At 38.5% G+C, this 24,963-nt stretch overlaps 1 protein-coding gene across 2 annotated transcripts in view; it reads left to right on the top strand.

Annotated features, from left to right (window-relative positions):
• arhgap19 (Rho GTPase activating protein 19) overlaps positions 1-24,963 on the top strand; it is a 62,054-nt gene that overhangs the window by 17,504 nt on the left and 19,587 nt on the right. For both annotated transcript variants that reach the window (XM_066692910.1, XM_066692909.1), the window contains exons 2-4: positions 9,726-9,979; positions 10,275-10,355; positions 14,562-14,771. In XM_066692910.1, coding sequence (XP_066549007.1) covers positions 9,726-9,979; positions 10,275-10,355; positions 14,562-14,771 — 545 coding nt within the window. The remainder of the gene's footprint in view (positions 1-9,725; positions 9,980-10,274; positions 10,356-14,561; positions 14,772-24,963) is intronic.

The following is a 24,963-nucleotide window of genomic DNA, read 5'->3' as shown; positions in this document are numbered from 1 at the left end:
ATTGATATGAAGTACATGGGAACATAACAGTTAATGAAAAACTCATTTTGGTTAATTTCTTGTATTTCTTTAATTACATTACATTTTAAAGCAATTTCATTATTATCATTATTTTCGAAATCTGGTACCTGGGAAGGATTTTAATTTTTTCATCTGGATTTGAAGAGGTTAAGGAAAGGACAAAGTTCAGAACAAATCAGTATAAATACACGGTTGATGAGCTGTGGAAGGCTGTGCAGGTACGGTAAATAGTCCAAGGGATAGGAAATCATTCAATAATCAGGTGCTAATACACAGAAAATCAGGAAAGAATAAGGTGAATGTTGGAACAAGGGTGACATCTAGTGGAAATTAGAGGAACTTCATTGTGTAAATGTTACAATAAAAGATACATTTTGAATGATTTTTAATTAGAGTTCAACAGTGAAGGGCAAGGATATTTAGACATTTCTTTATTAAACAATCAATGCTCTTTCTGAATCCTCAGTCAGATTTGAGCTGTGGAACATGAAAATAGGACTGAAAGTGAGTTTGACCTTGATGGATAGGTCAAAGGTCACAATGAAGGACATTTGTAGATGGTGTATGACTTCCTATATCTGCTCTATATTGACCTAAGGCTTATCCCTTCTCTGTTAGGCGTTATAGAGCAAAAATCGTTCAAAAGGAGAATGTGACCTGAAAAGAGAGATTGAAGCTCAAAACCAAGGACAGTTTTAGATGTGTTCAAATGTGACTGTATCTGTACTCTGTAAGCAGTTATAAGGCAAAATAACATTCAGTTGACCTTTGAACCCTCAATTAAAGGTCATAGTTCAAACTTTTTTATTTCAAAAGAACAAATTTGTGGAATGGTGCCCGTTATGGCTTTTGCAGTGTTTTCACACTAAAATCATGCAATTTCATGTTTGACCTTGAAAGATAGGTCATAGGTCAATTTCAAGGGCATCCATGGATAGATGCTATATGGTTTCCTATACATGTTCAATAGACACCATCATTGTATCTGGCCCTCGAAAGGAGTTATAAGCCATCACTTTTTTTTTTTTTGGCAATATCCCATGATCTATAGCTCTGAGCAGAAAATGGATAGCATTTTTGGAAACTTCATACAGGAGTTCATATTAGTGTTCAATGGTATGTTTGGCCATAATAGCATCCTAGAAGGTGTAATGAGATGTTCAATATCTGATGACACTTGCATCAGATCCTAGATGCTGTATCTCAGTTCAGGAAGGTCACAGGTCATGGCAAGTGGTTTATTCTGATAGAGCACCTAAGGTTTCCTATAAGCATTTAATAAGTACTATGACTTTATTTGCAACCGTTAGAGAGTCATATGCTGCTTTCACTTTTACAGCATGTAGGTCCAAAAGTAGATCACAAAGCCACAATAAAAACAATAGCATAGTATTCGGAACATAGCGCATGCAGACTGCCAAGTTCGGTATGGAACAGTGCAAACTGTAGGAGGAGATGAAGTTGATATTTTGGTGCGCAAACAAGAATAATAATATAGAAATCGAGAGATAACAATGTCTGCATTTTACAACGCAGATAATAAAGAAACTGAGAGAGAACAATGTCTGCGTTTTACAACGCAGATAATAAGAAGACGGAAAAATAATAAAGAAACTGAGTAATAACAAGATCTGCGTTTTTCAATGCAGATAATTAATAAATAGGTCAGATAAAAGAAGCAGACCATAACATAAAAAACAGCTGAACACTAGAACTGCCATATAGCCACTTGACTTTTGTACATAGGCTATTTCTGCATTTGTAAATTTCTCCCTCATATTCGTTCTTATATTGTTAATAAATATTTGAATGAAATACTTATAGGGCGTTTCAACTGTAAATTCCTCAAAATTAATAAGTTATTAATACTTTCTCGTCCAACCGCCAGCCCACAGTTTATGCATAGGCTATACTGAATACAATATAGCCCACAATCTGGGCTTTGTAATAACATTAGTCATTGTTAAAGACTTATAATCATGTTGATTAGTAAAATACACGATTTTCTACACATACAACACATAATTATGATAAAGAATATATTTGATTTGCCTGTATTTCCTGTCCTGATCGGCTCAGCAAGTTACTAACTTTCCTTTGGGACTCAATCATGTTGCAAACCCAGGTCTCAGGATCAATGCTTTGATCAGTGCTTTTGTTGCTTACTTTTTTCATATTTCAGGTTTATGCTATTTTTAAACTATTTATTTTATAACGGTATTTATGTTTTATAATAGTATAAGTCTGCTAAGAAATGTGCATAGCGATTTATACACCAGTTTATTGTGAAAAGTTTATTTCATGATTCGTTTTAATTGAAATAATTGTGTCCTTCAAGCTTTGCTTTCGTCAAAGAGTCCTCCATCTGCAGCAATTATAGCCTTGCAGACCTTTGCCATTCTAGTTGTCAATTTGTTGAGGTAATCTGAAGAGATTTCACCCCATGCTTCCTGGAGCACCTTCCACAAGTTGGATTGGCTTGATGGGCATGTCTTATGTACCATACAGTCAAGCTGCTCCCACAACAGTTCAATAGGGTTGAGATCCGGTGACTGCTGGCCACTCCATTATAGACAGATTACCAGCTGACTGCTTCTTCCCTAAATAGTTCTTGCATAGTTTGGAGCTGTGCTTTGGGTCATTGTCCTGTTGTAGGAGGAAGCTAGTAGCTGTAACACATCTTTCCTTTCATGGAAGGTGAGCTCAGTCGTCTCTCATTGCTGCCATTTGCCAACTCCTAACTAGTTAATTGACGTGGTGAGACCATATTGTTACTGTAGTGTCTCTCTCCTCGACAGACGGCTGTTCACTGCTGATTTCGCTCATTTTTAATCAAAACTCTCCTCACTGCTCGCGTCTCGGTAGGCATTTTAAACATGGGGGCTGAACTCCAGCAAATACATTTTGGTGGAGACGACTTTACCCCGCCCCCGGCTCCTGACGTCACTGGTTCTTAGGTTTCAGACCAGCAAGTTTTTGGTGCCAGAAAAAGCGTCTCAGTACCGGCACGGAGCCAGTTCTTTTGCGATGGAAAAGCAAAAAATGGTTCCAAATTAGGCACCGGCTCCGAACTAGCACCGGCTCCTTGTCGGTGGAAAAGCGCTGTAAGTGTTTCATTATAAATGAAAAAAGTAATGCAAGAATCTAGTCAACAATGCAGCAAGCAATAGGCAAAACCTAGAGTTATACTTATGTAAAAAAACAAAATGTTGCATTCATGTGTCTCGTTAGAAATGAAAAAAAATAAAGATTAATGCAAGAATCTAGGCAATAATGCAGCAATAGCTTTGTGAGTTATTCAGGGCCCTCAGACATGCCACTGAACAAAGCTGGGCCTCTCCACAAAGTGGCAGAGTGGCACCTGGCATGCCAGGGAGTCTTTTCTGCTGACCTTACAGTGCTCACAGTTCCTGCTCAAAGCAGCAGGGCTATATTGAGGGATTGCTGTGGCCAGAGGGGCAATTGGCAAAGGTGTGTGATTGTTCTGCCTGTGATCCAGTGCACTGTGAGTCTTTGTTTTATCCAGTTGCACCCCATGGGGGCTGGCAGTGGTATATATATATATATATTTTAACTTTATTGCACATTTTCCATTTATAATATATAATATAATAATATATACTGTATTATAAGTACATAATACATGCATAGTTGAAGCTGTTCTGAATCCATAGATACCACATATAGCAGTAGCATCTATAAAAGCTGAGATATGAGCTGAATTGTATAAGCCCCTCTCTCTCTCTCCCCCCCCCTCCTCACCCCTCTCTGGCGCTGTTCGGGCTGTAACCCGACACTGATCAGCTGATCCATTCCACTGCCTGAGACAGGTTTTTTTGGATTGGCTACTTTAAAAAAGCAGATCTCCATGGCACATGACACACATAGTAACATACTCTCCATTGGGCAATTCCAGCCCCATGTGCTGCATTATGCATTGAATTTCTAAATCCAGGAAATACACGATGTAAACAAACCGCACATGGCTCTTTTCAGCAGAATCTGAGCTACGCAGCTAAAAACACAGCATGTCTTTATCTCATAATTTCTCAGATAATTAATACTTTGTAATTGATGCCCAGATTTTGGGCGGATCTGCCTAAATCTTCCTTTTTTTTTTTTTTTTTTTTTTTTTCAAATTATGGAAAATTCTGCAGTATTCCACGTTTTATAGTTGATTCAATTTGTATTACCAAATTCCATGATTCCGTCTGCGTTTTCCGCATCGTGGAAATCATAGGGCTCTACATTGCCTCCACCTTGCTTGACAGATGGCGTCAAGCACTCCTGTAGCATCTTTTCATTTGGTCTGCATCTCATAAATGTTCTTCTTTGTGATCTGAACACTTAGATAAACTTAGATTTGTCTGTCCATAATACTTTTTTTCCAATCTTCCTCTGTCTAGTGTCTGTGTTCTTTTGCCCATCTTAATCTTTTCTTTTTATTGGCCAGTCTGAGAAATGGCTTTTTCTTTGCAACTCTGCCTAGATAGCCAACATCCCAGAGTCGCCTCTCCACTGTTGACGTTGGTGTTTTGCAGGTAATATTTAATGAACCTGCCAGTTGAGGATCTCTGTATTTGTCCTCTTGCTCAGTTGTGCACCGGGGCCTCCCACTCCTCTTTCTGTTCAGGTTAGAGCCAGTTTGCGCTGTTCTGTGAAGGGAGTAGTACACAGCGTTGTACGAGATCTTCAGTTTCTTGGCAATTTCTCACAGAATAACCTTCATTTCTCAGAACAAGAATAGACTGATGAGTTTCAGAAGAAAGTTCTCTGTTTCTGGCCATTTTGACCCTGTAATCCAACCCACAATTGCTGATACTCTAACTAACTAGTCTAAAGAAGGCCAGTTTTATTGCTTCTTTAATCAGCACAACTATTTTCAGCTGTGCTAACATAATTGCAAAAGGGTTTTCTAATGATCAATTAGCCTTTTAAAATGATAAACTTGTATTAGCACACAACATGCCATTGGTACACAGGACTGATGGTTGCTGATAATGGGCCTATGGTGATATTTAGGGCTGCAGCTATCGATTAAAATGATAATCGATTATTCTATACATAAAACGATTATTCGAATAATCACAACAACAAAAACATTGTTTTATTACCAATGCATTCTTATGGGGTCCTGGTGCCAACATGGCATCCTATTCTAGAGTTCGCCAAACTCTGTAAATACAGGGCTCTGATTGCCCTGAGGAGGACTAAACATTTTACATTACACTTAATCACTTTAACTCCAGATGAGAAAATTTAGAAAATAATTATAATAATTATTTAAATGCCTGAAATTGCTTTAAAATGTAAATAAATGATGAATGAAATACAAAACAAATACACAAGAAGAAAGTTTACAAACGAGAGGAGGCCATTCAACCCATCGTGCTCGTTTGGTGTTCATTAATATCTAAGTGATCCAAGGATCCTATCCAGTCTATTTTTAAATGTTCCCAAACTTTCATTGTGTTTTTCATTACCCCTTTATGTACTACATATCCAGGTTCAGCAAAGCGATAAGTATAAGGTTTTTTGAACAAAGAAAACAATGCAAATGCATTTTTTTTATTACAATATTATACTTAATAAAAACAGTAAACACACATGAAAATAAAAATATTAAACAATACACTGAAACGATAATAATACACAATCCACTGGAACTCATGAAAATAATAAGCAATACACTTGAAATGCAAATGAAAACACACTTAAACGCTGTAATAATGAACAGTAATTATCAACTAAAACTCAAACTATCAAAACCTGGGCAATCAGTGGCTTGCTCTGTGCAATGTATTAATAAAAACATTTCCCGGCTTTCAATTCACATTCTACAGTATCAACACTGGCTTTGGAAATGACCTGAAACTACATGGTACTGAGGGTTTTCATTTGACGTGCGTACATCATGGTATTGAAGTGGGTAAATACCTCCAAAGCGCCTGGAGCCTACATAAGTTTCAAAAATCTATATCCAAAATTCTATGTAGAATTTGACATGCCTGAAACATGCACATAATCCACGTCTTCCATCGCAGTGCACATATGCGCAATATCCCACATGTCTCCGGCATAACTTAAAAATTACACATAAACCTGAATTTCCCAGCTTAAATCAGTTAATTTGTTCGATGCTGCGACTGTCGGTGGCACAAGCATTGGTCATAAACCAGTTGATTTTAACTAAGAAATTCTAGTGTGCTTGTATTCAAAAGTCAATTTTAAGTTATACTGTACCTTTGGAAAATTGCGTCTGCATGCGTCTAAGACAGATTTCGAATTACGTGCATGTATATGTCAAATTCAATGTTGAATGTTGGATATAAACTTTTGCATAGATTAGCATGAGAGAAAACCTTACAGCAAATACAACACTTTCGTCAGCGCAATTTCATAATTAACACCACAGTTGATCTATTACTAGCAACATTACAAAAACTTACCATGCGTTTCATTTCAAGTGCTCAAGCTTGTCGGATGTGTTCTTTTGGAAAGCTAATTCTGATTTACACAGTCCAAAAAGCACCGTACGGTTATCATTCTCTCTCGCTCTTATAAATGCTCCCAGTTTCGATGCTTTCGCCCGAGTTTTGTTTTGTGCGGTGGCTGGCTGTGACGTGCAGGTTCAGACATTTTTCCAGTAAGGCGCACAGGTGGATGACACACCAAGTGATGCATTACTGCCACCTACTGCTGTTTGGATTGAAACCGTTGTTCTCACACAGAGCTATAATGTGCTCCAAGGATAAAAGGCGAAAGGGCTGAGACAAATTATATTAATAAGAACGGCTTAGAGGCAACGTAGCTAAATGAGTATTCGATGGCTGAAATAGAAGTCAACATATTTTACTAGTTGAATAAGTCAACTAGTCCTAGTGATATTCCATATACAAATTAGCCGTTTCCTGCAGCAATAGTCATACAATATTAACAATGTCTACACTGTATTTCTGATCAATTTGATGTTATTGTAATGGACAAAAAAGGTGCTTTTCTTTCGAAAACAAGGACATTTCTAAGTGACCCCAAACTTTTGAGCAGTAATGTTATACGCACATTTTGATAAACAATTGAAAAATTGCAGGTGATATACAGTGAGGGAAAAAAGTATTTGATCCCCTGCTGATTTTGTACGTTTGCCCACTGACAAGGAAATGATCAGTCTATAATTTTAATGGTAGGTGTATTTTAACAGTGAGAGACAGAATAACAGCAAAAAAATCAAGAAAAACGCATTTCAAAAAAGTTATAAATTGATTTGCATGTTAATGAGGGAAATAAGTATTTGACCCCTTCAACTTAATACTTGGTGGCAAAACCCTTGTTGGCAATCACAGAGGTCAGACGATATCTTGTAGTTGGCCACCAGGTTTGCACACATCTCAGGAGGGATTTTGTCCCACTCCTCTTTGCAGATCCTCTCCAAGTCATTAAGGTTTCGAGGCTGACGTTTGGCAACTCGAACCTTCAGCTCCCTCCACAGATTTCCTATGGGATTAAGGTCTGGAGACTGGCTAGGCCACTCCAGGACCTTAATGTGCTTGTTCTTGAGCCACTCCTTTGTTGCCTTGGCTGTGTGTTTTGGGTCATTGTCATGCTGGAATACTCATCCACGACCCATTTTCAATGCCCTGGCTGAGGGAAGGAGGTTCTCACCCAAGATTTGACGGTACATGGCCCCGTCCATCGTCCCTTTGATGCGGTGCAGTTGTCCTGTCCCCTTAGCAGAAAAACACCCCCAAAGCATACGGTTTCCACCTCCATGTTTGACGGTGGGGATGGTGTTCTTGGGGTCATTCCTCCTCCTCCAATCACGGCGAGTTGAGTTGACACCAAAGAGCTTGATTTTGGTCTCATTCTGACCACAACACTTTCACCCAGTTCTCCTCTGAATCATTCAGATGTTCATTGGCAAACTTCAGACGGGCCTGTACATGTGCTTTCTTGAGCAGGGGGACCTTGCGGGCACTGCAGGATTTCAGTCCTTTACGGCGTAGTGTGTTACCAATTGTTTTCTTGGTGACTATGGTCCCAGCTGTCTTGAGATCATTAACAAGATCCTCCCGTGTAGTTCTGGGCTGATTCCTCACCGTTCTCATGATCATTGAAACTCCATGAGATGAGATCTTGCATGGAGCCCCAGACAGAGGGAGACTGACAGTTATTTTGTGTTTCTTCCATTTGCGAATAATCGCACCAACTGTTGCCACCTTCTCACCAAGCTGCTTGGCGATGGTCTTGTAGCCCATTCCAGCCTTATGTAGGTCTACAATCTTGTCCCTGACATCCTTGGACAGCTCTTTGGTCTTGGCCATGGTGGAGAGTTTGGAATCTGATTGATTGATTGCTTCTGTGGACAGGTGTCTTTTATACAGGTAACGAGCTGAGATTAGGAGCACTCTCTAGGAGTGCTCCTAATCTCAGCCCGTTACCTGTATAAAAGACACCTGGGAGCCAGAAATCTTGCTGATTGATAGGGGATCAAATACTTATTTCGCTCATTAACATGCAAATCAATTTATAACTTTTTTGAAATGCGTTTTTCTGGATTTTTTTGTTGTAATTTTGTCTCTCACTGTTAAAATACACCTACCATTAAAATTATAGACTGATCATTTCTTTGTCAGTAGGCAAACGTACAAAATCAGCAGGGGATCAAATACTTTTTTCCCTCACTGTAGCTCGTCTGCCTGTCCTCTGATAGGTTCAGCAAGTTTCTAACTTTCCTTTTTCAATTCAATCTTTGGTATGTGTAGGGCAGGTTTTCTGGTATTAGCATTTAGATTGCTGCTGGTATTACAATTCAGCATCTATACGGAACTGAAGGTGCCCCTCGCCTTTCAGCCAGCAGTCAAAATAACGCATGTAAGATGTAAGCATAAAATAAACGTGACTGCACCACACATTGTATTACTTTTATTTATAGATTTTCGTGTTGAATTTGAAAGTAATAAAGTCGGCTGCTGTTATTTTACAACCGGATTAGCAAGGAAACATTAGAGAATTCTGGAATCATATAAGGGCGTCACCATGTACACAAACGCCTAATGGTTGTAATCCACGCACTTGTTTTACACAAATAAATACGATTAAAAATGCATAATATAAACTAACAGGTTCACAAAAAAAAATATGAATCTACAAATAAAAGACTTGTGCAAATAACTCTGTAGGAATGACAAAAGATCCAAATTGTATTAATGCGCAGCTGTACGGAGGCATTTCAAAGTGCTTCACATTGTAGTAGTTTTAGTAAATCAGAGGATACACCGATGAAGAAGGTACAAGTTTATTACAGAAAACATAAATACAGCTTAATCCAGAGCTCTCCTCTCACGTGAAATGAAGAAAAGAACTGAGGCTGTGAGTTGGAGAAGCCTTTTTAATATAACGCATCAATATTTGTGCTATAACCCTTATTTTAACACCCCCCTCCTCCCCATCTGTCTCTCTCTTGCCACTAGTTATTAGTATTAATATTATTATTGTGAAAATAAAAAGTGAAAAGTGCGTGATGAAAAGACGTAGATGGCTGAACCACCTTCTGAGGTGGGTTGTGCATGACATGGTCATCCCTCCTTCTACCTGGGTACTTTCACACAATCATCATAATCTGGGTTGGTGTGCTAGTGTGAAAGGGGATTTTGCTTCCCAGGAAAGCAGATACTGAATTCTGTCCATTACTTTGTTTTTCCTAGGGGTACGGTGTGTAATGTTGTGATCAGCCACGACACCTGCCCACGGAGCCAGCCAATCATCTTCAACCCAGATTTCTTTGTCGAGAAACTGCGTCATGAGAGGCCAGATGTGTTCACAGAGCTGGTGCTGAGCAATGTCACACGGCTCATTGACCTCCCAGGGACAGAGTTTGCTCAGCTACAGGGGGAGGTAGATCCTAAAATCACCAGTGCGGCCGGCTTTTTCCGCTCCTTCAACTTCCTCAAACGCAAAGGTCTGTGTTGACTTTCACATTCATCGTACTTTAGATAATTGGATGATTAAGGTGTTTTTCTCTAATTTGTAGCCTAATGAAGCTCATAATCAAACAGAAAATAAATTAGACTCCCATTCTATAGGATATTGATCCATTTCAGATTTTGAGCTTCACTCTTACAGATGCTAGTGCTGGATATTTCACCTTTACCATAGTTTGGGTAAATAGCATACAAAGCTCCTGTATCTCTTTGTTTTGCTTTCCTGAACATAACGTTATTGTAAATTATTTTGTTTATTATAATTATATATAGAAAAGGGAGTTGTGTTTGGAGCCCAGCTGACTGAAGAAGGGATTGCACAGATATATCAGCTCATCGAGTATCTGCAAAAAAGTGAGTTTTGTTGTGTGTGTGTGTGTATGTCTGTATATATGTTTCTGAGACTGCACCATTTCTTGTATACTACATAGAATTAGGGCTGTGCCGGTAACATGTTTTTAGTAACGATAAAAGGTGTAACGATAAAATCAAATATTGATATTTTTACCAATTTCCCTCCTCATTATGACTATCGATAATAAAAGTCGATCATAGATAATGGGAAAAGTTACATTTTTGGGAATAAAGTATACATTCTTAGTTCTTTTGTCAATTAATTTACATGACACTACCAAGATGGCGTTTTGAAATATCTGACTCGAGTATTTCAAATTAAAATACAATTATATATTTTTTGCTAACATCAAATAACAAGCTTTTTAGTATTAATTGTAACAATATTTTATTTATAATACCGGAACTAGGGAAGTGTTGTCTTACCATCTCCACTGGTGCGAAGGCTGTTTGTCTGCCACCTGCCTTACCGCCGCAGTCCAGAGCCGATCAAGGGTTTACACTGCCAGGATCAAATTCTACCGATGAGAAATGGCAATGTAAACATGCCTATTGTAAATAAAAAGTGAACAGCCCTGGATCCAGAGCAAGGCGACTGGCTTGTATTCCTGACAAACAACATTTTAAAATATGCATGTTTGAATGGGACTGAATTGCATGTACAGTTTTTGTTTCTTTTTGGACCGTTAAATTATGCGATAGTTGGACATTTTCCAATGACAGCATGCAGTTATTAACTTATTGTGCATATATGTTTTCATTTGAAAGTTTATATTTTGTGTACCTTAACACTAGAACCGCCGACATTTCGAACTACCTACAAGCGCCATACAATTGCTCAAAAGCAATATTATATAGTTCAAAAATAACTATTGCATTTTTCAAAACATAACTGTATATTAAAGTAAAAATGTTCAACACCGTTTAAACTTTGTTTTCAACATATACTGCTTTTATTCACTGTAGCTTTGTATTTTAATAAACTATTTACTATATATTTAGCCTCCATAACTAACAGCTCAGTACAGTCCACACAGGACACGTTTCTCCACTTTCCCTGCATGAGCACGTACCTCACACCGCATTTTGACAGCCCTCTCCAGGTGAACACTTTTATTCCATGAAAATATAGCATTGCAATAAATGCTCCTCCACTAATAATGTCCATGAATCATTATTTTGTGTGTGATATGCCTGTCCTATTGCACTCTGTACTATGTCCTGTAGCAATCGCGTATCGCGTATCATTAGAGTAAAAGCAAAAGCCATTTGGACCAGGCATTTCACTGTTTTCACAACAATACAAAATAAAGGTAATATTTATGTAAAACATTGTTTTCTTAAATGTTTTAGTTTCTGACTTAAATTCCCAACTTTAAAAGGAGCATTTGAAGCACTTTTTAAGATTTATTAAAATAACTAAATTAATCTGTTTTGTCATTGTTGTTTTTAACTGTTACAAATGTATGCTTTCAGTTATGGTGTGTGTCGAGGTTCAGTGCCACAAATACCAACCTAATACTGCACAGAATCTGTGCAGAATATGACCATTTAGCCAATGAATGCTCAGACTTTCCTGCAGATTCTGTGCAGAATGACTGAAGTCTGCTTTTCTGAAGCTCTCAAGTTTTCAAAATGTCAATATGTGAGATTTGTCAGAAACCGTTCAGCCTGAGCAGGGGTCGGAGGGAAGGTGGGGGCATTGTATGTGGGTAGCATAGTTTGTTCGAAATGCGTAATCCTTTTGTAACAAGGTATGAGGTGGAGCCTCAATGCGTAAGACTCACACCCAATGCGTGTGACTTCAGAGCTATTTATGCAAAAACACACTTCCTATCATAACAATAATGAAACAAAACAAAAATAGCCCACAATGACAAAAAATATATATATAATAGGAAAAAAATGCCCTAAAGTATTTTCTGGTTTAATAGAATGAGATTTTATTCTCGTAGCTCTTGCTCATGGAAGGGCCACAGTGGGATTCGAACCTCAAATGCATCAGCCTTACCATATAACGTCGAGGCTTCAGAATCGCTACATTAAAAAATATATATACAGTATTGTGCAAACGTTTTAGGCAGGTATGAAAAAATGCTGTAAAGTAAGAATGCTTTCAAACATAGACATGTTAATAGATTATATTTATCAATTTAAAAAAAAAATCTAAATCAAATCCATATTTGGTGTGACCACCCTTTGCCTTCAAAATAGCATAAATTCTTCTAGGTACAGTTGCACAAAATCAGGGATTTTGTAGGCATATAGTCAGGTGTATGATTAAACAATTATACCAAACAGGTGCTAATGATCATCAATTCAATATGTAGGTTGAAACACAATCATTAACTGAAACAGAAACAACTGTGTAGGAGGAATAAAACTGGGTGAGGAACAGCCAAACTCAGCTAACAAGGTGAGGTTGCTGAAGACTATGGAGCATTATAAGGGTCAAAATTAAATTGTCAATTCGTAAATTAATTCATAAATTAATTCATCCATTCATAAATTCATTCGTCAGTTCGTAAATTAATAAATTCATAAATCAATTAATTAATTCATTGCGCTGGTTGCCAAGTGATCTTTCAATTTCATTTGCCAAGTGATCTTTCAATTTCATTTGGCAAACAAACTTCTTTTTTATGCTTGTCAATCACCCGAGGCGGTGGCACCAATCGCACACAGGAGGGCGGGTCTGATTGATGGTGCTGTAATTGTGTAGCGGGGCTGCTCTGCTGGTGGGGAGGGACAACTAGTCTGTTTTGACCTGTGATAAGTACTTAAAAGTCTCAGAAGTGCTATATTATGAATGTCCAGAAAGCATATGAAACAGAGTGCTGTAACCCCATTAACACATCTTTTTCTCAATTTATACATGTATTTTAAATTAATTCCAATAATTCAGGCATATAGACTACACCTAATTAGGATAGTGGACTGTGTTTATAGGGCATTTTAGTGTGTATGTGCTGGTGTAGTGGTTTAGAAACACTGCCATGTCCATAGAAGACAGTTTACTGTCAGAAGTCATACACCATGGCAAGACTGAGCACAGCAACAAGACACAAGGTAGTTATACTGCATCAGCAAGGTCTCTCCCAGGCAGCAATATCAAGGCAGACAGGAGATGTGCTGTCCAAGCTCCTTTGAAGAAGCACAAAGAAACGGGCAACATTGAGGGCCGTAGAAGTATATTCAAGTGCTACACATTTTTCCCATTCCACTGCATGTTTCAGTCACAGGTGCTGGAATGGTTTGTCGTGCTACCACTTTTACTTGCAATAGACTTTCTACAAACTTTACAGAGAACAGTGGGTTCCTTGATGTCAGACTTTGCAAAACCGAACCACTTCCATATCACTGAGGTGACATTACTGCCCTTTTTCATATCTATCAAATCTGCGTTGATTGCTGCCATCTTCGTAGTGTTTCTGACTGACTGGCAATAGACAGATAAGCATACTTAGCGGAAGTGGGGTACAAAAGTTGGACTCTACTGTTGACTGCCGTGTGTCTAAAATATGATGCATCATCTGCGCATGTGATAACATAAAATCTTGATTTTGCGATTTAAACATTTCACACATCGTGCAAAAACATAAATTCGAATTAATTTGATTTATCTCCCAGCCCTACTAAAAACCGATGGTTCTTTTGGAAAAATAGGGTGATGGCTGCATTGAACCTACATAAAATTTTAATTTTGAATGATATTCGTAACTTTTCAGATTTCCCCCAATGATTTCCAGCAAAGCAGCTCCAGAGTTAGCACCTGTTTCTACATAGAATAACCTGAGAAACTGTGGAATTTCGGTTCCCCTTTAAATTGCTGCTGTTATGCTGCTTGTTGTATTTTTCCTTGTGGTCTGCATGTTGGAGTTGCTACTGCTGTATTACCTGTTTTATCTTTTTACTGTGTCTGTTTTGACTCTTGCTTGACTTGTAGCGCTCTGTGTATGAGAAGAGCACAATATAATGTATTATTATTTAAATTATCGTAGTTGAGGAGTTGTGCCACAAGAAACAGTGGCGTAGCTTGTGAGACACACACCAGTACAAGAAACAGCTGTGTACTTAACTGTGTGCAGTTTTAACAGATCCAATGTGCAATATCCTTAATGGACCACAAATGACACGTCGGATCCAGCGTGCAACGGCCTTTACTCTGCTTTTAATTTAATATTTTCTTCCTGTTCCATGTTTTAGACTTACATGTGGAGGGTCTGTTCAGAGTACCTGGAAACAGCATCAGACAGCAAGTTCTGAAAGAGAGCTTGAACAATGGGGTTGAGATTGACCTGGATTCGGGGGAGTACCATCCTAATGACATAGCTACTCTCCTGAAAACCTTCCTTGGGGAACTGCCTGAACCACTGATTACTCACAGGCACTACCACGCTCATCTTAAAATAGCAGGTACCGTATCACATGAAAATAGGTACTATAAGTAATACATTTTCTTGTACTTTGGGTGGTATTCTTTTCCAAATAAAGCATAATTTAGGAAATGTTATTGGGTGGTCAGTTGCCATCTATGTATTTCCTAACCTTTGACTGGTAAATTCTTCATGGGTATTTTTTTTTTTTTTTTTTTTAATAGGCTTGTTTGCTCTGTGATCACTTTAAACAAATTTCAGGTCAATGGTTTCAGTAGTTTGTGGGTCTACATGATGTGCTTTTTTTGTGTCCGAAACCATTATTTTCCTAAACATTTTTTAAATAAATACATATAATATTTAAAATTATTCTATGATATCTACTTTATAGGGAACCAATTTAATTTTATTTAAATATAATACATTTTTTGAGTTTTGGTGTTCCAAAGCCCCAAAATGTCAGGTGGTGCAACCGTCCGAACATATATGCAATTTTGTACAGATTTGTAGTAAAAAAAGGTAAAAAGGTTATTTTACTCAGTAAAATTCTTAATCAAATAGTTTGGCATAATTGTATGTTAAATTGCTTATAAATTATTAAATGTTGTGAAACAGTGCTATGTTAAATGTATTCTACTTAAAACATTGTCCGAAAAATGGATTTCTCCAAACTCATAATTTTTTTTTAAATGTAATATCACTTTAAGAAAACTATGAACAGGATATGGCATCACAAAAGAAAACCCCAAATGACCCCTCTGCTGCAGTAACAAGATTAGCAATTCTCTCACAAATATTTGATGATTTGACATTTTTTAGCCATGTTGAGGTTGGGTCAAGTTACCATGTCAGGTGGTATGACCCCTGGAAAACTACAAAACAAAAATGGTTTTGTAGCAATTTGTTTTATTTAATGTATGTATACACTTTACTTCAAGGCCAAAAGTTAATATAGGTGTCCAAGTTGTTAGATTTGAATTGAGTTTGAAAAGTCAGGTAGGGCAACCAATAAGTCAAATGGTGTAACCAGAATTACAGTTACACCAATGGAAAAAAGTAATGTTAATTCATGTTTTTTGAATATATTAAATACATTTGAATGATCATCATAATCTTTCTGTATGATATTAAGTTATTTAAGTGCATCTTTTTTTTTTTCAAAATAAATACCTGAACTAAATAAATTAACCCAGCACCTCATTGTGAACCTCCAGTCCACAGTGACACAGAGTCATACATGAAAGAATGTTTGATAGTTAATGTATGTAATACACTGAATTTATGGTCAAGCTTATAAATTCATACATTTCATGTACAAAAAACGTATTTTTTAAATACGTTCAAAGATGTTTTCACTATTGTATGTGTGTTCAGAAAATAATGGCTTTTGTATTTCATGAAAACAGTAATTTTAATATATATTTTTGCATTTTGTCATACATATTTTCTTGAAACTTTTCCACATAGGTTAGGTTATTTCAATTGCATATTATTCCTTAATTTGTTGTGCTATTTTCATCCAACAACGTCTGCAAATTTCAGTTTGAGTGGTGAAATACCATAACATTTTCATCTCAAAATGTTCCTTACACTTGAATGGAGGAAAAGGTCAAACATTTCAATTTAAAAAATGCATTTCTGTTTTTGTGAAAAAAACTTGGTAGTAGTGTAATATAGTTTGTCTGATCATGATCAACTATGCAGAAAAGTATAGTACAGTTTGTCTATTTTCATTTGATAGGTGTCACATACCTGTATTCCTTATAATGTCCATATTAAAAATGTAATATTAAAAAAAAAAAAAAAAAACTTAGTCTAAGAAGTTTGAAACAGCTGAAAATGGGGGTGAGTTAAAAGCCAAAAGAAACCAGAATAAAAACTTATTTCTTGTTATTTTGTGATAATCCATTTTTATTGAGCATATCAGGTGGCACAACCAGTCATAGTCAGGTGGTGCAACCAGCAAATGTATATTTTAAAACATCAATTTTCATTGCAACTGCAAAGTTAGGTCATAAATATAGCTTTTACAAATAAAACATAAGTGTCCATTTCTAAGAAATGTAATTAAAGCCCCATAAATAAAGAATTTAAAGGGGGATTTAGTATGATTTAGTAGATGTACTTGTATCCAGTTGTGGGAAATGCATTAAAAGTATATATTTTTTTAACTAATATACGGTTACGCCACCTGACATTTCTTGGGTGGTAAAATCAGAAATCAACTGGTTGATGTATAGGAAACAGACGGTGTTGATTAGAGGAGTTGCTTCTAACTGGAGTGAGGTTGTTTGTGGAGTTCCACAGGGATCACAGGGATGTTTTTTTTTAGGAGGTGATGTTTCAACATTTACTGGATACAATATTATGCAATTTGCATACCGTTGAAACAGTATGCAATTTGTCTTTCCCACGGCAGCTCACATATTTATGTTCAGCACTTTGAGTTGAGTTGAGTTTCAGGTTGAAATTGACAATGTGAAAGTACTTGATTTTTGACCTGACTGTGAACGCAAGTTGGGTTGAGATTACCAACCCGGCACAAAGCACTTACCTCGGGTTGAAAAATATTAATGGGAATGTAACAGTTACCCCTTTTCCACTGGCGTATGCGAGTCGTGCCGGAACCGGGCTGGCACGGCTCGACAAAATTGCCAGTGGGTAACGTGCCCACTGGCAATTTTGTCGAGCCAACCTGGAACCGGGCCATGAATTTTCGTTCCTGCTTCTTACCTAGGGCTGGCCCCAGGCTGAGCCCTGCCGAGGGAGGAACTCGTCTTCCCTTAGTGTCAGTCTACCCAAGTACTAGGTCTAAATACATTACATACAGTGCATCCGGAAAGTATTCACAGCGCTTCACTTTTTCCACATTTTGTTATGTTACAGCCTTATTCCAAAATAGATTAAATTATTTAAATTCCTCAAAATTCTACAAACAATACCCCGTAATGACAATGTGAAAGAAGTTCGTTTGAAATCTTTGCAAATTTATTAAAAATAAAAAACAAAAAAGCACATGTACATTAGGGCTGGGCGATATATATAAAATCTTTATTGTCAATTTTTACGATATTCAATGTATATCTCTATGTTTGCATTTGCTTTTAAATAATAAAAGAACATGATTTTATTTTGCCCCCATTAAAAAACAACAAAAACAATTTAGATAGAACAGCTATTGTTGCAAAGTAAATACAAAATGTTTATTGCAAATTTAAGCAGATAAAAAATTATCTAGACCAAGTGATCACTTACTTTTTATTAAATGAACACATGTAACTTAAGTAGTGCAAAACAAGTAAGTGCATTCTTTCAACTTTTTTAGTGCATGCAATTCACAATTTACACTGCTTTTAGCTAAGAACACAAGTCTGTCAACTGTCTCTGGTTTAAGAGAAGCTCTGTGGCATGAAACTATGTTCCCACTGGCTGGAACACATAGGTATTTCTTTGCTAATTATGCAAATTTGGGGAAATGTGCCTCATGGATGCTCCACCACCTTAGTGGATTTGTGTCATTGTCAGCATTTGCAGATTGCAAGTAGCTTTCCAGTTCCTTCTCAATTGCCTCCCTCTGGGACAAAGCCCTAGAAGATGAGGATGTTGCCTGTTTGAAGAAGGTCCCCAATGTCTTATTTTTTCGGGCTTGTGGCTCAGGTGGAACTTCTGCAGTTGCTGTTGAACTGGACTCCACAGTGCCAGACTCAGAGTCCCTACTTGCCACCCACTTTATCTCGTCAACAGCTTGGGATTTCACCTCCTGAATTTTGTTGTGTTCAATATAAGTGGTTTTAAACCTTGGATCAGCAAATGTTCAGCAGCCTGCTGGTCTCAGCATCAGAATATTTGTCATTGATATACTCAAAAATTGAGCTTTTGATTGATTTGGTGAGGTCTGTGTCTTCCTCTTGAGGTGCAAGGATGTCAGTGTTGAACAGAGAAAGCACTGGTTTGATACAGGAAACTGTGACATAGTCCTCACCTGACAATGCGTCAGTGAAATCTAGAAGTGGCCGTAGAGCTTTGTGAACAGACTTCAGGACCTGAAGATCATACCAGGTGGGCACCAAATGTCTTGCCTTTTTATCAGAGGCAAGGACTTTGCTGGCTCTTGCTCCAGGACTCGAGCAATCATTTGTTCCTTGGATCCCCACTTGGTAGGTGACTCGGTAATAAACTGGTGGTTTGGTAGACTGAGATCTCTCTGGACATTGGCAAGTTCTCTTCTCCTTCTCCAGCTGTGTGAGAAGCTGGCCACAATTTTCTTGCACACACCGATACTGCGTTCAATGCGGGAAACCCTCATGCTTCTCTATGTGAAAAAAAATAAAATAAAATAAAATAAAAATAATTAGCATACAATCATTTAACCTAACATTAAGAGTCAAACTATTTCACAAATTATGTCTGAAACCAAAGCATACATGCTCTCTCCCTGGCAAACACACACCTATCATTATGAAGACTTTCCATTGATGTAATGTTTTTCCTGCTGTGCTAAGGATATTTTCTATATCCTATACCCTACCCCTAAAGTTAACCCTCACAGAAAACATTTTTATATTTTTAATAACACATTTAGTGTTTAATTAGCTATTTAAATTATTACACTGTATACAATATTGTGTGTGTGGCACTACGGGGCCTAAAGTGTGCCAAGAAAACATCCCCCACACCATTACACCACCACCACTAGCCTGCACAGTGGTAACAAGGCAGGATGGATCCATGTTCTCATTCTGTTTACGCCAAATTCTGACTCTACCATCTGAATGTCTCAACAGAAATCGAGACTCATCAGACCAGGCAACATTTTTCCAGTCTTCAACTGTCCAATTTTGGTGAACTTGTACAAATTGTAGCCTCTTTTTCCTGTTTGTAGTGGAGATGAGTGGTACCCGGTGGGGTCTTCTGCTATTGTAGCCCATCCGCCTCAAGGTTGTACGTGTTGTGGCTTCACAAATGCTTTGCTGCATACCTCGGTTGTAACGAGTGGTTATTTCAGTCAAAGTTGCTCTTCTATCAGCTTGAATCAGTCGGCCCATTCTCCTCTGACCACTGCCGCATACTGGATGTTTTTCCCTTTTCACACCATTCTTTGTAAACCCTAGAAATGGTTGTGTGTGAAAATCCCAGTAACTGAGCAGATTGTGAAATACTCAGATCGGCCCGTCTGGCACCAACAACCATGCCACGCTCAAAATTGCTTAAATCACCTTTCTTTCCCATTCAGACATTCAGTTTGGAGTTCAGGAGATTGTCTTGACCAGGACCACACCCCTAAATGCATTGAAGCAACTGCCATGTGATTGGTTGGTTAGATAATTGCATTAATGAGAAATTGAACAGGTGTTCCTAATAATCCTTTAGGTGAGTGTGTATATATATATATATATATATATATATATATATATATATATATATATATATATATATATATATATCCATCTCTCTCTCACACACACACACATACTTTGGAAACTGCAGTTTATATTGACATAAAATGTATCATATTAAAACACTTATCAACAGCAAGATGAAGGCGATGCCCGAAACACTGCAGCCTTGTCCACTTATTCAATTCAGCCGCTTTGACAATATTGCTCCCGTTATCAGTTGTGATGCAAACTTGTTGCTCCTCTCTCAAATTCCAAGACACAAGTGTGTCACGTAATCCATCTGCGATGATCTCCCCGGTGTGTTCATTCGGAAAGTAACTGGTTTGCAGACAAGCGGATTTCAGCTCCCAGCCCACAACTGAATGGTAAGACTGATGTAGGGTTCGCAGGTTCAGCTCGTCCATATATCGGAAGTGGTCACGAAATGCGTTATCTGAGAGAGCTTCTGAGACAGCTGTTCTCGAACTTTAAAATTACAGTTTCGGGAGCGCATCCTGAGCAAAATATTTACAGCAAGGCAAATTGTATCGGGGGTCGATTGTGTTTAGCAGCCGTTTGAAGCCAGGTTTTTCCACGGTACTGACAGGTATCATATCTTTGGCCATGTGAAACGTGACCGCCGATGTAATTTCTTCCCACTTTTTACTATTTCTCGCATATGGCACACCACAAGAGAATGAATCGACCAGCTTTATTTGTTTAGGGTCTACCAGATTTTTCGGCAGATGAAGAGGCCGAGGCTAGTGATGATGGCTCACGGAGTTTCATGCATTGCTCGTACTGCACAGGATGCTGCTTGAGGTGTTGAAAGAGATTAGTGGTGCTACCGCCCTTTGTAGCTATTCTCTTCTTGCACACCTTGCAAATGATGGTATTTTGATTGGTATCTGTTATCTGAAAACCAAACCACCCCCATATTACAGATTGTGCGTTCCTTCTGGAGACTAATTCATCATCCTGTGTCTCTTTCCACAACTGTGTTTGTCGTCTCCATTTTGCTAATGTGTAAAAAAATTAAAAAAAGACCCTCCCCCACCTCACGTCTCTTGCACGGTAATACATGACAAGACGAAAAGGGGACATAATATTGGACGTTCAGCGCGTTCTTTGGGAAAGTATGCTTGAATTTGAAATATTCGATATTCACGGTATTTTCAAATTTTACATCGTTGTCAAAATTATTGCGATGTTATCGCTAATATTCGACATATCGCCCAGCCCTAATGTATATAAGTATTCACAGCCTTTGCTCAATAATTTGTTGAAGCACCTTTGGCACCAATTACAGCCTCAAGTCTTTTTGAGTATGATGCTACAAGCTTGGCACACCTATTTTTGGGCAGTTTCTCCCATTCTTCTTTTCAGGACCTCTCAAGCTCCATCAGGTTGGATGGGGAGCGTCGGTGCACAGCCATTTTCAGATCTCTCCAGAGATGTTCAATCAGGTTCAAGTTTGGGCTCTGGCTGGGCCACTCAAGGACATTCACAGAGTTGTCCTGTAGCCACTCTTGTTACAGTGAGGGGGGAAAAAAGTATTTGATCCCCTGCTGATTTTGTACGTTTGCCCACTGACAAAGAAATGATCAGTATATAATTTTAATGGTAGGTGCATTTTAACAGTGAGAGACAGAATAACAACAACAAAATCCAGAAAAACGCATTTCAAAAAAGTTATAAATTGATTTGCATGTTAATGAGGGATATAAGTATTTGACCCCTTCGACTTAGTACTTGGTGGCAAAACCCTTGTTGGCAATCACAGAGGTCAGACGTTTCTTGTAGTTGGCCACCAGGTTTGCACACATCTCAGGAGGGATTTTGTCCCACTCCTCTTTGCAGATCCTCTCCAAGTCATTAAGGTTTTGAGGCTGACGTTTGGCAACTCGAACCTTCAGCTCCCTCCACAGATTTTCTATGGGATTAAGGTCTGGAGACTGGCTAGGCCACTCCAGGACCTTAATGTGCTTCTTCTTGAGCCACTCCTTTGTCACATTGGCTGTGTGTTTTGGGTCATTGCCATGCTGGGATGCGGTGCAGTTGTCCTGTCCCCTTAGCAGAAAAACATCACCAAAGCATAATGTTTCCACCTCCATGTTTGACAGTGGGGATGGTGTTCTTGGGGTCATTCCTCCTCCTCCAAGCACGGCGAGTTGAGTTGATGCCAAAGAGCTCAATTTTGGTCTAATCTGACCACAACACTTTCACCCAGTTCTCCTCTGAATCATTCAGATGTTCACTGGCAAACTTCTGATGGGGCCTATACATGTGCTTTCTTGAGCAGGGGGAGCTTGCGGGCGCTGCAGGATTTCAGTCCTTCACGGCGTAGTGTTACCAATTGTTTTCTTGGTGACTATGTTCCCAGCTGCCTTGAGATCATTAACAAGATCCTCCCGTGTAGTTCTGGGCTGATTCCTCACTGTTCTCATGATCATTGAAACTCCACAAGGCGAGATCTTGCATGGAGCCCCAAACCGAGGGAGACTGACAGTTATTTTGTGTTTCTTCCATTTGCGAATAATCGCACCAACTGTTGTCACCTTCTCACCAAGCTGCTTGGCGATGGTCTTGTAGCCAATTCCAGCCTTGTGTAGGTCTACAGTCTTGTCCCTGACATCCTTGGACAGCTCTTTGGTCTTGGCCATGGTGGAGAGTTTGGAATCTGATTGATTGATTGCTTCTGTGGACAGGTGTCTTTTATACAGGTAACGAGCTCCCTTTAAGAGAGTGCTCCTAATCTCAGCTCGTTACCTGTATAAAAGACACCCGGGAGCCAGAAATCTTGCTGATTGATAGGGGATCAAATACTTATTTCCCTCATTAACATGCAAATCAATTTATAACTTTTTTGAAATGTGTTTTTCTGGATTTTGTTGTTGTTATTCTGTCTCTCACTGTTAAAATACACCTACCATTAAAATTATAGACTGATCATTTCTTTGTCAGTGGGCAAACGTACAAAATCAGCAGGGAATCAAATACTTTTTTCCCTCACTGTATCTTGGCTGTGTGCTTAGGGACGTTGTCCTGTTGGAAGATTTAACCTTCACCCCAGTCTGAGGTCCAGCGTGCTCTGGAGCAGGTTTTCATCAAGGATGTCTCTGTACATTGCTGCATTCATCTTTCCCTCGATCCTGACTAGTCTCCCAGTTCCTGCCACTGAAAAACATCCCCACAGCATGATGCTGCCACCAACATGCTTCACTGTAGGGATGGTATTAGCCAGGTGATGAGCAGTGCCTGGTTTCCTCCAGACATGAGTTCAATCTTTGTTTCATCAGACCAGAGAATTTTGTTTCTCATGGTATGAGAGTCCTTCAGGTGCCTTTTGGCAAACTCCAGGCGGGCTGTCATGTGCCTTTTACTGAGGAGTGGCTTCCGTCTGGTCACTCTACCATACAGGCCTAATTGGTGGAGTGCTGCAGAGATGGTTGTTATTCTGGAAGGTTCTCCTCTCTCCATAGAGACACGCTGGAGCTCTGTCAGAGTGACCATCGGGTTCTTGGTCACCTCCCTGACTAAAGCCCTTGTCCCCCGATCACTCAGTTTGGCCGGGCGGCCAGCTCTAGGAAGAGTCCTGGTGGTTCCAAACTTCTTCCATTTACAGATGATGGAGGCCACTGTGCTCATTGGGACGTTCAATGCTGCAGAAATTTTTCTGTACCATTCCCCAGATCTGTGCCTCGATACAATCCTGTCTCGGAGGTCTACAGACCATTCCTTGGACTTCATGGCTTGGTTTGTGCTCTGACATGCACTGTTAACTGCGGGACCTTATATAGACAGGTGTGTGCCTTTCCAAATCATGTCCAATCAACTGAATTTACCACAGGTGGACTCCAATCAAGTTGTAGAAACATCTCAAGGATGATCAGTGGAAACAGGATGCACCTGAGCTCAATTTTGAGTGTCATGGCAAAGGCTGTGAATACTTATGTACATGTGCTTTTTTTGTTTTTTATTTTTAATACATTTGCAAAGATTTCAAACAAACTTCTTTCACGTCATTATGGGGTATTGTTTGTAGAATTTTGAGGAAAATAGTGAATTTAATCAATTTTGGAATAAGGCTGTAACATGAAAAAGTGAAGCGCTGTGAATACTTTCCCTGTACACTAATGCACTGTACATCAGTACATTAATAAAATATACCACACATATTTAACAAACTACTAATGCTATTTATATACTGGTAAAAGAATTGTAGGATTGATCTACACAACGAGTTTGAATTAACTGTTACCATTTCGAGCGATAGGCCTTCTTCATAAGAACATAAAGTTTTCAAACAAGAGGAGGCCATTTTACCCATCGTGCTCGTTTAGCGTCCATTAGTATCTAAGTGATCGAAGAATCCCATCTAGTCTATTTTTAAATGAGTTCATCTGTAACTTAACCTTAGTCTTGAACCTCCAACATTCGATAACTTTTTAAACTCATTCTCTCGCCTCTATATGTTTATTTATGTATAGCAGTAAACGCTGATAGCTTTTTATTTACGAATTAAACCATAGTAACAGGCAAATCCAAATACTTGCATGTTGCAACACAGCTTTTGAAATAACTAAGCTTAGAAAATGTAGGCTTTAGCCTTCCCTTCCACCCCCAATTTGTTTATGACCAAGTTGTCTCTCAAGCTGTCAATTGTCAAGCTCTCTCTCTCTCTCTCTCTCTCTCTCTCTCTCTGAGAAGATAGTCTCTGCTCTTTTCATTGTCAGTGCATTGTTGGTTAGACCAGTTTTTAAATGGATTATTCAGACACTATTCGTACCTACAAGGGAAGATCAGAATATTTAATTGTAATGAAATATCATTGTCAAAAGAGTACGTGTTACT

This window comes from Amia ocellicauda, chromosome 20 (assembly GCF_036373705.1).
Source record: "Amia ocellicauda isolate fAmiCal2 chromosome 20, fAmiCal2.hap1, whole genome shotgun sequence".
NCBI classification, from domain to species: Eukaryota; Metazoa; Chordata; class Actinopteri; order Amiiformes; family Amiidae; genus Amia; species Amia ocellicauda.
Note: the sequence above shows the minus strand (reverse complement) of the source record. Positions and strands in the feature narration are given on the sequence as shown.